The sequence below is a fragment of the Mustela erminea genome, chromosome 20, assembly GCF_009829155.1.
Source record: "Mustela erminea isolate mMusErm1 chromosome 20, mMusErm1.Pri, whole genome shotgun sequence".
NCBI classification, from domain to species: domain Eukaryota; kingdom Metazoa; phylum Chordata; class Mammalia; order Carnivora; family Mustelidae; genus Mustela; species Mustela erminea.
The window spans coordinates 39,140,214-39,153,916 of record NC_045633.1 but is presented as its reverse complement, the minus strand read 5'-3'; the positions used below and the strand labels follow the sequence as shown (position 1 = coordinate 39,153,916).

At 45.1% G+C, this 13,703-nt stretch overlaps 1 protein-coding gene across 2 annotated transcripts in view; it reads left to right on the top strand.

Moving 5' to 3' along the window:
* LOC116581525 (S-adenosyl-L-methionine-dependent tRNA 4-demethylwyosine synthase TYW1-like) overlaps window positions 1-13,703 on the top strand; it is a 203,813-nt gene that overhangs the window by 109,259 nt on the left and 80,851 nt on the right. For both annotated transcript variants that reach the window (XM_032328726.1, XM_032328727.1), the window contains exon 12: window positions 775-952. In XM_032328726.1, coding sequence (XP_032184617.1) covers window positions 775-952 — 178 coding nt within the window. The remainder of the gene's footprint in view (window positions 1-774; window positions 953-13,703) is intronic.

Below are 13,703 nucleotides of genomic sequence, written 5' to 3'. Positions count from 1 at the left end.
TCTTCCCAGCCTCTGGTAACCTTCCACTTTCTGTCTGTCTGAATTAGCCTATTCTAGGGACCTCAGATTAGTGGAATCATAAGTTCGTCCCTATGTGTTGGCTCTTTTCACTTAGCACAGACTCGTCCGTGTTGCCACCTGTCAGCATCACATTCCTTTTGCAAGGCTGAATAATATTTCATCGCACGTTTACACTAAATTTTGTTTATCCACTTAGCTGTTGATAAACATTCAAGCTCATTTTCTTAAACCAACATGAAAGAATACAGAGCTAAGCAAATTACGGAAAGGGATGTGTTCCGCATTCCAGATCGTTAGCTAGCGGAGTTCGCTTCGCCTGCTCATGTTCCTGTAGTTCAGTTAGGGTTGAACTGAAGGGGAGGTTCCTGATCTTTCTGATTTACTAATTCTAGCCCTTTCCCCTCCCTCTTGTTTTATATTATTTGGATGGTTTAAAAAATGAATTTGCCTTCTATAACCAAAGAACCATTAAGAAAAATTAAAAATCTTTGGGGCCTGGGTGGCTCAGGTCGTGACCTCAGGGTCCTGGGATGGAGCCCCGCATCAGGCTCTCTGCTCAGCAGGGAGCCTGCTTCCCCTTCTCTCTCTGCCTGCTGCTTTGCCTACTTGTGATCTCTCTCTCTGTCAAATAAATAAATAAAACCTTAAAAAAAAAAAGAAAAGAAAAATTAAAAATCTTTCATTAAGAAAAGTGAACGTGATATTCTTTCCCCATGTTTCCTAGAGCTTGTTCTTTTTCACTGTGTTCTCCAGGAGTACCGGGTGTCAAAGAAGAACGTTTTGAAGAAGGAATGATGATAAAGCACTGTGCGTTGTCTCTGGTGGGAGAACCCATCATGTACCCGGAAATCAACAGGTTTTTGACACTACTCCACGAGTGTAACATCTCTAGTTTCCTGGTCACAAATGCACAATTCCCTGTGGAAATCAGGTGAGCCATCCAGCTTATTAAGATACTCTGCCAGGATCTGTGTTTGACAGAAAGGCCTTAATGTATTCATAAAGGGCTTGTTGATTACCAATTACATACACGTGTTGGTTTTTTAGGGGTGAGAGATAGGCCTACTCTTAAAAATTCACTCTATTAGGGAAGATAATATTAGTAAAAAGAATAGAGGCACAAATTAATTGCCGGGGGAATTCAAAAGAGAATGCAGTGTTTTTTCCAGAAGGGTGAAACTTCTCAGAGAAGCCACTGTTTTAATTGGAATCTTAAAGGTAGGAAGCTGTAGTTTTTAATAAGAACCTCCTGAGAGAAGTAGGAAGTTAGGGTGTTTGTGATACCATTATGTAAATATAGTTCATCTGGACCACAGAGTGTGCGAAAGAGGCTGGCAGCTGGAAGCCAAGTTGAAAAGGTAGGGGGTAGATTGGAGAGGACTTCAAGCGCTGTTCTTTGGAAAGATCTTGCTTCCTGCGGAGTCATCTGCTAGCATGGTATAAAACGGGAGAGCCAGAACGCAGGCAACCAGACAGGAGAGTGTTTGTTTAGGTAAGAGTCATGAAGATGAAATTAAGACAGTGAGAATGAGGAGCCCTAAAAAAGACATTATGGAGATGTAGAGATCAGCTTGGCAGACTGCGTGGCTCTGAGAGCCCCGCGTGGAAGAGGACCAGTTAATGACTGGAGGGGTTCCAGCCATGTTGACTGCTGGGGTTATGGGGCCCTGGAGCAGTAGAAGATCCCATAAAGAACAGGTTTAACACATAAGATGTTGAGTTGGTTTGGGTGACTTAAAGGGAAAGCTTTCCAGATGCAGATGACCATCTTCTCTGGCCTGGAAATGACTTGTTTTTGCATTATACTTGAACTGTGCACGTATTATAACACCAAAAAAACATTAAATTTTACTTATTTTCCTGTGCTTTCCCCATAAGACTGAGTTGCTTGAGACCGGTGACCCCTGCTTATTTATCTTCACGTCACTAGTGTAGTGCCTCTGAGTTCTCGGGAGATGGCTAGTGAAATGTTGAGGAAATTTCCACAGAGGAATAAGAGACAGTGATCTTTTAAAATTCAAAGTTGTTTTGTAAATACTGACCAATAAACTATAACATGAAAAAAAGGAGAAAATAATTTTCAAATTTAAGAAAGACAGTATTGGAGTGATGTCAGAGTCATGGAGGCCTGCCTCATTCCCTTTTTCTCTTGCCTTCCATTTACAACTAATCAGATACCCATAACCAAACAAACAAAAGCACCTCTGTACAGCACACCAGGACACCCGAGAGGCATTCGCGTGTGCACCCGGAAGCGAGTGGATTGGACAGTGGAGAGGGGGTGGCAGCGGAGGCTGCAGGGACAGGTCTGGGAGGGAGCCAGCACCACCCTTCTGGCAGAGGAGATGGAGGCTGGAAGCGGTTGCTACAGAGCTGGAGAACCTGTTGCTCGCTCTGCGAAACCACAGTGACTGGAGGGGTGGGAAGTGGGGGAATGAAAGGGAAGGAAGGCCGACTCAGAACTGAGGAAAGTATGTTTCCTGCTGTCTGCCCCAGGGGATTTAGGTGGAAGTGCCCATGGAGCTCTGGGAGCCCTCTACTTGAGGATCATGGGGCACACCCAAAGCCCTAGGTGCTAAGCACACCCCACCTTCCACTGTGCTGCCATCACCCCCCCTTTTATTTTCAATGCACAGCTCTCCCAGCCTTAGTGGGGGAGTCAGCACTGGTAAGAGGAACCAAAGACTTGTGCTGCAGCACCACCTTCTGGAAGAGAAGAGGAAGGCTTCCATCACCAACCTGTTAAAACTATTAGAATCAAACTAAACAAGGCTTTTACATAAATAAGAAGGGTGTTTGCTGCCTTAGATGCGGTGGCAGAGGCACTTTTCATGAAACACTATGAAAAATCATGGTAATATGGTATCACAAAAGGAAAATAACAATTTTGTAGTAACAGAACCACAAAACATGGACTATTGCAATCTGATACATAATTCAAAACTAGCTATTATGATGGACTTCAACAAACTACAAGAAAACTTATGAAGGCAATACTGTGACCTCAGGAATAAAATTAGAGAATAGAAGAAATACTTTACCAAAGAGATTGAAATTCTAATGAAGAACCAAACAGAAATTCTGGAGCTGGAATACTCAAAAAATGAAAGGAAGAATGCATTTTGAAAGCATTGGAAATAGAGCAGATCAGATGGAAGAGAGAACTCATGAGCTGGAAGGTAGGGATCTAGAAATGATTCAGGTGGAAGAGGAGAGAGAACTAAGATTTTAAGGAAGTAAAGAAACCCTGTGAGAACTATCAGACGCCATTAGGAGAGTCAACATTAAATGAATGGGAATTTCCAGAGGGATAAGAGAGAGAGAAAGGAGCAGAGAGCATATTTAAGGAAATAAGAGCTGAGAACTTCTCAAACCCTGGGACGGAACTGGACAGACAAGTCCACAAAGCTAATAAAACACGTACCTCAATGTGAAAAGACCTTCTTTAAGACACAGTATATTGAAACTGTCAAAGTCAATGGTAAAGAATTTAAAAGGCAACCTGGGGGAAAAAGACAATAACTTACAAAGGAACCTGCATGAGGCTTTCAGCAGATTTCTCTGCAGAAACTCTACAGCCTTGTGAAGAGCGGAATGATTTTTTTCAAAATAGTGAAAGATAAAAACTGCCTCCCAAGAATATCTGGCAAAGTTATCCTTCAGATATGAGGTAAAGATAAAGGCTTTCCCAGACAAACCACAACTGAGGGGAGTTCACCACCAATAGACCTGCCTTACAGGATACGTTGCAGGGAGCTCTTCAAGCTGAAATGGGAAGATGGAAATACACAAAATGCTGATTAAGGTGGTAAATGGACAGTTAGAAGACTATAACTCTTTTTTACAATAGTATATTAAACCCTTAATTAGAGCATGAAGTTTAAAGGAAAAGTATTAAAAATAATTGTACCTGCTTCCACTTGGTAACAAAATCACAGCATGGAAAGGTAATTTGTCACATCAAAAATACTGAAGAATAACAATCATCGTATGGTTTCACTCATATGTGGAATGTAACAGCGCAGAGGACTATACGGGAAGGGAGGGAAAACCCATGAGAGATGCTGAACTCCAGGACCCAAACTTTGGGCTACAGAAGGGAGGGGTGAGGGAATGGGGGGTTGGGTATTAAGGAGGGCACGTGTTGTGATGAGCACTGGGTATGCAACTAGTGGATTGTTGAACACTACGTCAGAAACTAACGGTGTGCTATATTTTGGCTAATTGAACATAATAGTTAAAATAAATACCGGAGTATCAAAAGGATGGAATTATAGGCAAATCAAGATAAATTGCTATCAGCAGAAAAAATGGCTATTTCATCTAGAGGTGTTTTTCGTAATCCTCGTGGTAACCACTAAGCAGGAAATGTAGAGCATAGACACTACACATAAAGAAGAGGGGAGACTGAGCAAATCACCATGGAAACCACCAGCTTATAAAGGTAGAAACAGAACAAAAAAAACCAGTGGGAAGGCAGAAGATAAAATGGCACTAGTAAACCATTACATATCAATAACCGCCCAAAATTGAACCCAGCAATCAAGTGCTCAGAGAGGCTGAATGGATTTAAAACAACAGCAACAAAAAACCACACAGGACTCCGCTATATGCTGCCTATAGGAGACTCTTGTCCAGCTCTGAAGACACCAGCAGGCACAAAGTGGAAGGCTGGAAGGTGACCATCCAGGCGGTGGGAATCAGAAGAAGGTAGGTGGGGCATCCCTCTCTCCAAGTCAAAAAAGGGTCACAGGGTGGGACACCTGGGTGGCTCAGGTGGTTGAGCAGCTGCCTTTGGCTCAGGTCATGATCCCAGCGTCCTGGGATCGAGTCCCGCATTGGGCTCCTTGCTCGGCAGGGAGCCTGCTTCTTCCTTTGCCTCTGCCTGCCATTCTGTCTGCCTGTGCTCACTCTCTCTCCCTCTCTCTCTCTCTGACAAATAAATAAAATCTTTAAAAAAAAAAAAAGGGTCACAGGGGACAAGGAAGGTCATCACACAATTGGTAAGTGAATCTGCACGTCAAGAAGACAGAACACTTGTGTGTACAGTTCCAGCACCCACACACCGAAGTACATTAAACAAATACTAAGAGATCTTGAGGTACAGCTCAATAATGCGATAACAGTAAAGGACCCAGATACGCTAATCTCAGCAGCAGTTGGATCAGGAAGTCGAAGAGGAAACACCGGAATTGAGCCACACTTCAGAGCAAACGACTTCGTGGACATATGTGGAACATTCCAAAGTAAGTCAAGAACTTGGTCGGTTTAGCAACAAAAAACAACCTGATCAGAAAATGAATAGAAGAACTAAATAGGCATTTTTGCAAAGAGGACATCAAAATGGTCAGCAGGTGCATGAAAAATGCACAACATCACACATCGTCAGGGTGATGCAAATCGAAACCACAGTGCGGTACCACCTCATACTTGCTAAAATGGCCATCACTGAGAAGACAAGACAACAGGTGCTGGCGAGGATGTGGAGACAAGGGAACCTTTATACTTTGTCGGTGGGAATGTAAGTTGGTGCGGCCACCATGGAAAAGAATGTGGAGGAATATGGAGGTTTCTCAAAAAATTAAAAATAGATCTACCGTAAGATCCAGCAGCTCCACTTCTGGGTACATACCCAAAGGAAATGGAAACAGGGTTTTGATGAGATAAGTATTTCCATGTTTATTGCAGCATCCTTCACAATAGCCAAGCTATGGAGACACCCCAGCTGCCCGTCAACAGAGGAACGAATAAAAACCGTGTGGTACATGTACACCACGAAATACTACTGACCAATAAGAAAGGAGGATATCCTGCTGTTTGCAACAACTTGGATGGACCTCGAGCACGTCATGGTATGCAAGTCCGAGAAAGACGAGTACTGTATGATACCATTTATGTGCGGAATCTCAAAAAGTTAAATTTGTTTAAAAAAAAAAAAAAGTAAATGATGGTTACCAGGGAATGATGGAGGGTGTAAGGTTGGTGGTGTTTAAGGGTACAAACTTGTAACAAGTAGTAACTAAGCCATAGAGACCTAATGGATACTATAAGGAATAGAGATAATCATAGTGTATAAATTATGTAATGTTATAAATGTTACTCGGACAATCACGACGATATACAAATGTAACGCGTTATACACCTTAAACTTACAGTGTCACATGCTCAATGTATTCAATAAAGAAGATATTATTGTTTGTAAAAAGAATGATCATACGCGGGCATGCGCAAAGTGAGTTTAAAATTTAGCGTCCTAGGAAATCAGAGTTGGATAAAATTGACTAATGGGCAGTAATAAGAAAACCAGTGACATTGTCACAAGGATAGCTAAAACAATACTTTCTGAAGTCGTATAAAAAGGTAAAGTTAAAAGGGAAATGTTTTTAAAATGTCAATGTATAAATTTTGTGTGGGTTTCCATTCCTTTTTAGACATTTTTTTAGGTTTAAAACCCCTGGGTTTTCAGATGGCTCCTGTTGGAAGAGTTGCTATAGATGTTGGGATTTATATACACATGACAGAAAGGGAGTTTATCCCAAATCCGAGGCATATATATGTAAAAAGAATAAATCTGCTTGAAGTGGGATGTGGGTAATTTTCTGCAAAATGATAACCAGAGAAGATGATTCATTGTTTGCATGCACAGCACTCCTTTCGAGTGGTCACAGACTGAAGAAGGTTACAGAGCGGTGCATCAGCTGTGTGCTTGAGAGTGTCCAGCTAAATGCCTGGCACCTCGTGAGCGCTCAGAAAGTGTTCTTGGGTCCCTCTTCCCCACTCGCTGGTGAGCCTCCTCTCGGAGCCCGGGGATCACCATACGACACAGTGTCATGCTAGTCTTGACTGCCATCCGTGAAAATGGGACACAAAGGCGTTGATTAAACCAGTTGTTCAGTGTGGGCACTGGTAAACTGGTTGGGAGGCAAGGAGGAGTGAAGTAGGGCATGAGAAGTCAGCAGGTTTCTCGGACGTTGAACACAAGAGTTCTTAGGAAGCGGGAAGGGTATACCCTGTGAGTAATAAGGAAGAAGGAGTGCTCAGAAGCAAAGTTCCTTTGTGTGGATTTGGAAAGCGTTCTTGAAGCTCCTATATCCAGGGTGCCGGGGTCCAGGGGTGTGTGTCCCTTCTTCAGTTGTCCTTACTGGGCGAAGGAGAGAATGTGTGGGAAGGAGCCGTTTTAGGTTTGGAGCTCAAAGAATTGGCGTATCTTGGTTATTTATTGAACTACCAGTGTGGACGGAGGCAAAACCCAAAGCTGAGATACACACTTATGGCTGGGCTCCGCATACTACTGCTAGGATCTGAGGGGAATTTCTGTTAACGACACCCTAGCAGAGATGGATTGAAGAGCCTGACCTTCCGGCCTGCCTTTCTCTAATGCACAGCAGTCCTGCTGGTGTGGCGTGACATGCCTGCCTGGCGTTAGGGGCCCGAAACAGGTGCCTGTCCCACCCCTACTCTTCCCCAGAGTGACGTGTGAGTAGTTCAGAAACGAGTTAGAAGAAGAGCACGGAGATTTGACATACCAGATACTAAGATGTGTTAATACTGAGTATTAACTAAGCCTTAGAACTAGTATTGTAACTAAGTATTAATGAAGTATTGAGACTCAGTATTTAAAACTACGAGTTTCAGATACTCTGGGCTATAGAGTAGTGAAACAAAACGGGCCTGAGGCGCCCCTGCTTTCCCACTGATACTTTCCTGACCCGAGGGCCTCTCTGAGTTGAGCTGAGCGCCCTCCTCTCCCTTCACCCCCGGCCCAGGAGAGAGTGGAAGGAGCAGTGCCTCGGCGTCCGGATCGTACCGTTCGAGTCCTGTGAGTTGGGAGGAATCCAAATGCCGGTTGTCTCGGGTGTCTTCGTTTCTTCGGGACCGCAGGGCTGTAGACTCCAGTGACTTTGGGAAGTTACCCGCAGTGTTTGTAGTGCCGCTTCCGTACAGCGGGTCAGCTCAGGCAGCAGAGCTGGCGAGCGAACCCCTCGCAGCCGCTTTATCACTGAGCGCGCTCTGGGCAATAATGATGCGCTCTCGGTGATCGGAGGTTTACTAAGTTGTTTTTTTAATTAAAAACTTTTCCCTAAGTTACTGCAGTACCACCCACACTTTAATACCTTCTAAGGAGGTTCTTGACTTTGTCCGTTGGCCTTCCCTTGACCCGCACGCAGGTGTAGTTCAGGCTACTTCCCTTTTCACGACGCTTTTCCTTAAGAGAATTTCATCTGCCCTTCGGCTCCCAAGTGTGTGGCTTCGCAGGGGCAGTTCTTCCCCCGAGGGCAGTTGTGCAGGGAGTGGTCCTCGAGGCTGTGGAGGACGGAGGCTAACACCTTGGGCCGTGGAGAAGGCTGTTGGACTCTGCAGCTTTATGGTTTTGTTAACGCGGGCTTTTATCATGTAAGACACTTAGTATTAATAGTAGGACTGGGAAGGATTGGACCATGAATGCCTTTTCTCTTGAGGAAAGGCCCTTTTTTTTTTTTTTTTTTTTTAAAGATTTTATTTATTAATTTGACAGGGAGAAATCACAAGCAGACGGAGAGGCAGCCAGGGAGAGAGAGAGGGAAGCAGGCTCTCCGCTGAGCAGAGAGCCCGATGCGGGACTCGATCCCAGGACTCTGAGATCATGACCTGAGCTGAAGGCAGCGGCTTAACCCACTGAGCCACCCAGGCGCCCCGAGGAAAGGCCCTTTTAATTCCACCAAAGCAAGCGGTTTTATAGTGGTATTGTTAGCCGGCATGGCTTCTTGTCAGTTACCTCTTCTTACAATCACTCATCTTAAAGCCGAATCACTCAACGTGACCGCCATTTATTTAGCTCATAATTCTGGGTGCGCTGGCTTTGCGGGTCTCCATGTTGTTCCTCGGTCAGTTGGCGGATCGCTGGGCTGGCTGGTCTACGCGGCCATGGCTGGGACCGATGGCCTCTATTCGTGTAGCTTCTCACCTCCCGGTGAACGTGCTCACATGGGGGCAGGGTTTCAAAAGCCGCGCAGGAGGGTGAGCTCCATGCCCAGGCGTCTCTCGTGAGCCTCTGCTCGGGTCATCCCCGCTCACTTCCATTGGCCAAAGCAAGTCCCAGCTGAGAGGGCACCCCCAGCTGCGGGGCAAGGGGACGCGGATATAAGGAGAGGAGGAATTTAGGGCCGTGTTTGTCGTCCAGTGTATGGCACAACGGGCTGTGGTCAAGGAGGTTAACCTTGAACCACTGGGATTCCCTGTTTTTTAGGAACTCAATTGAAAAAAAAAAGATAATTTTATGGGTTAGCTGGAGAGGCCCAAAGGTTTCAGACTGGCAGTTGGTCAGAAGTAGATTTTATTTGTCCTGAACCATGTTGAAAAGCTTTCTGTTTGTGTTTTTAGGCCAACAGTTAACATCCAGAGATTTTGCATAAAATCTGAATTTCTGACTTTTGGAAAAGACAGTCTGGCAAAAATTGTTAGAAGCCAAGTAAAAAGTGCTGCTTTTCCAATACCAGAACACTTCACTCTTAGCTGGTTTTATCACTCACGGTCCTCTGACACCGGATGTGTGGTTTTTTCTACACCAGCAGTTTTCCGGTTCTCTGCGGACACCACCTGGGTCCGGGCAGACTGCGTAGCTTAGGGGTTCAGTCTGATAAGAGCGCCCCACTTCCGGCGCCGGGCGCAGTCCGTATCGCACCGGTTCTTCTGACCAGGAGCTGTAGATCGGGGCTTCCCATGACTCCTTCCTCAAGTTCGGTGATGTGCTAGAACCACTCACAGAAATCAGGGAAAACCGTTTATGACTATTATTCGTTTAGTGTAAAGCATACAGATCAGGACTAGCCACATGGAAGAGATCAAGGGACCCGGTATGGGGGGCACTACACTTCCATCCCATCTCCAGGCACAGTAACCCCCGTCCTGCCCCTGCACCCGGTACCTCAGTGTGTTCACCAGCCTGAAGCCTCTGGAACCCCATCATGTTTACATAGACAGGACTGCGTCAGTCTTTGTCAGTTGGTGATTAGCTCAACCTCCAGCCTGTCTCCCTCCCTGGAGGTTGGGGGGTGGATCTGAAAGTTCCAACCCTATAATCACCTGGTTGGTTCTTGTGGCTGCCAGCCCCATCCTGAAGCTGTCTGGGGGCCCAGCAGGAGTCACCTCATTAGTAAAGTAAATCTTTGTGGTTGAATGGGGCTAGTACGGATAACAAAAGATGCTTCTCTCACCTCTGTCACTCAGGAAATGCCAAGGGTTTTAGGAACTCTATGCCAGGAACTAAGCGTAAGGAATCCTGTCTTATTATACAGTATCACACCAGGTAATGGTTATTCCTTTGATGAAGCTGTGGTTTTCAGTTTGCCAGACTGTTCCCCGTTTTGTTGTCTCCGCCATAAGGCTGAGTGCCACGGGCCACTTGTCAGCGGAGTTGCACTGTTCATTCTCTTATAGCAGAGAAGTTTCTGTCACCATTTCTAACAAATACGAAACCGTGGAAGGTACCACATGGTCAAGGAAAATGGAAGCATGTCACTTTGAGTAAGGAAAGAGTATCCTTGCGTGTTCCATGTGCAGTTTGCGTTTCGGTGTCCAAAGAACTTTCTCCTTTAAAAGTGGCTTGCTTGACTCACACGCTATCCTTGGCCCCTGTAGACAAGTGAGTTTAGGACCCTTGTCATTGGGTACAGTGGGCGTTTGCGTTCAGCACTGCAGTCAGAGAGGTCCCTCACACCATGGTTCTGCTAGCGCACGCCACGTTACTCCTTCTCGGATTGCTCTGGGCTGTGATGCCGGTGCCCGGCAGTGAGACGGCTTCTTAAAGCAGACCTCGGGGGTCCTCGTGTTGTGCGTGATGAAGCTGTTGGAGTGATGTTCTGCAACGCGGAGTAGCTTCTTCTCTGAGGATTCTCCGAGAACTGACTGGTTTGTTCTTCCTTGGACATACGAAACCTATGACTGTGTCTCTCTTTCCACGAGTGTTTTAGGGTTTAGAGTCTCCTTTGTGTAGCTCTTGTAGACGGACATACTCTTGGCTTCGTCTTGAGTCCCCGTTTTTTCATTATTTTCTTATCTGTTTTATGTTATTTTTAAGTCTACACTTAAAATCTGATTTTTCTTTTTTGGTAAATGTTGTTGATGCACAGCTGACTGTGTGCCCGCAGCTGATCCCAAGAAGACAGACCTGTGTTCCGAATCAAGCTGTGGCACGATGAGCGCTTAACTCCTGGACCTCGCCGCCTCCACCGGCTTTGTCCCTCTGCTCATTTACTGTTGAGCACTGAAGCCGCGTGAACTGCAGGCTCTTTGTTTTGCTTCTCCCATCAGTATTTCTGTGACTCTGTTTGCTGTATGTTTTGTTTTTAGTTTGTGCTAAGACATTTACCATATGTGTCAGAGAACCTCTGTAAATTGGATAGCTCTTCCCATACTAGAGGCTTAGTGAATGTTTGAAGAAATGCATGAATTTTAATAAAAATAGTTTTCATGTATTTTTTAGCTCAAATAGTTTTCTTGTATTTTTTAGGTTACAGAAAATAGCTTCTAATTAAAAGAGGATTATAAACATCACGTGATCCTCTCAGTAGAAGCTTTTCTCCCCTCCCAGCCTGTTTTGTTTGTAGTAAATGTGTTAAGTTTAAAATACAGTCTTCTCTTGTGTCCGTGAATTGACAGAGTACCTTTCAGAAATATGCTAGTCTAGGGGCGCCTGGGTGGCTCAGTCGGTGAAGTGTCTGCCTTTGGCTCAGGTCGTGATCTCAGGGTTCTGGGATCGAGCCCCACATCGTGCTCCCTGCTCAGCGGGGAGCCTGCTTCCTCCTCTCTCTCTGCCTCTTCCCCCGCTCATGCTCTCCTCTTTTCTAATAAATAAATAAATAAATAAGATTGTTAAAAAAATATATATGCAGGTCTAGATAGGCTAAAAAAGAGGAAATACAGTCAGGTGTTAAGAGCTGGACTCTGGTCTAGAGGAGATCTGGTTTGGATCCTAACTGAATCTCTTGCTGTCCTAGTGACACTGAGAAAGTAACTTCTCGGGGCCCAGCTTCCTAACCTGTGACCGGATTTTATAATCGTGACCATCGTATAGTGGCATTGAGAGTATACGAGATAATACATGAAAACACCTAGAAGTTTTGCTTTTGGAAAGGTAGGCTAAGTAATAATTTGGTCAAAGCGTACTTTAAGACAGGCATCATTACTCAAGATAAGGTAGATGTTTCTTAATAATAAAATTTTAAACCCACTGGGAACATAAAAGAATTTAACAATTTAAAACTTGTAAACACAATAACATGATCTCAATATTGAAAGAACTATGAGGAGAGATGGTAGGTTTTTAACATAATTCTCTCAAACTGTTAAAAGAAGCAAATTAAAATCAATAGCAGTAGTGAAGATTTGAACAACTAAAGCAACAAATTTAGCCTGTGTTACAGAAATTGAGCATTGCAGCCAGAAACTTTGGCATATAATTTTTTTCAAGAGCATGGAATTTGCTTGCAGACTAATCTCCTGATGGCCATATGCTGGGCATTATAGCAAGTTCCAGCAAAGCATTGAACTCATATGGAGCAAGATACCTGAACATCCTGGAATCACAGTAGAAATCAACACGGAGAGATTAATAGACTATTCTAGTATGTTTGTAATTTATCAGTTGCTTCTGATGGGTTCAAGAAGTCACAGTGGATGTCGAAAATACTGTGATGGGTAGTGAGGGGAATAGAAACAAAGCTTACGGGGTGGGTGTCAGCTGGATTAACAGTACAGAACCTACTGCTCTGCAAAAGCAGTGAGAACACTAGCAAACCTGGTCAGAATCAACTTTTTCTTAACCAAAGACACACAATAGTCTGAGGAGCATTTATTCTAGAAAAATGGTTCAATCTCAGTGGGGACAGTAAGTCTTGTGATGTTCGTGTCCTAAGCTTCGTGGGGTCTTAATATGTCCTAGTCCATCCTCACTGCCCCAGCGCTGCAGTCGCCTAAACCCAATAGCTTGTAGCCCCAGGAAACACCCGCTGCCTGGCAGCCGGGGGAGGGGAGGCGGAACCGAGCAGGCAATCCTTCAGAGTCCCGTCTGCAGAGAACCGTCGTTATGCGGGTTCTGTGGCCGTTCCCTGGAAGCCCATGCACAGGGCTTGTCTTTACTGAAGTCACTCATCCTGTCCAGGGAAGAAGCTTTTCTTGGCGGGGGGCAGGGTTCTTGTTAGGGGCCAGTTAGCGGCAACTGTTCAACTTCGCAGCTGCCTGAGGCAGCGGTTACGGTTGGGGCAAGCAGGACGCCGATTGAAGAGATTGAAGGAAAAGCTGGGGAATGAGGTGTTCATAGGGAACTTTGAAAAGCTCCTGTGTATTCCTGGGAAGCTAGAAGCCGGGCCTGCCAGAGAGACGTGACAAGGCTTTATGCTCTCACCCCTGCAGATGTCGGTGTCTTAAGCAAACCGAGGCCGAGTTGTGAGCCGCCCACCTCCGCTTGCCCGGACACACAGAAGCCTCCGCAGAGGTGGGAGCCTTGCTGGTTGGAGGCGCTTAGGGCTGTTTCTGGCCAGTCACTAGCAGACTACTAGGCTAACCAAGCAGGCTAAATGCAAGGAAGAATTACAGAATTTACCAGAGTAGTTCAGTAACAACAAAACAGCGACAAACAAATAAAAAACAGCAACCCTGCTTTGGGAGGTATCTGATACCCAGAGTCGTGCATAATATTATATAAA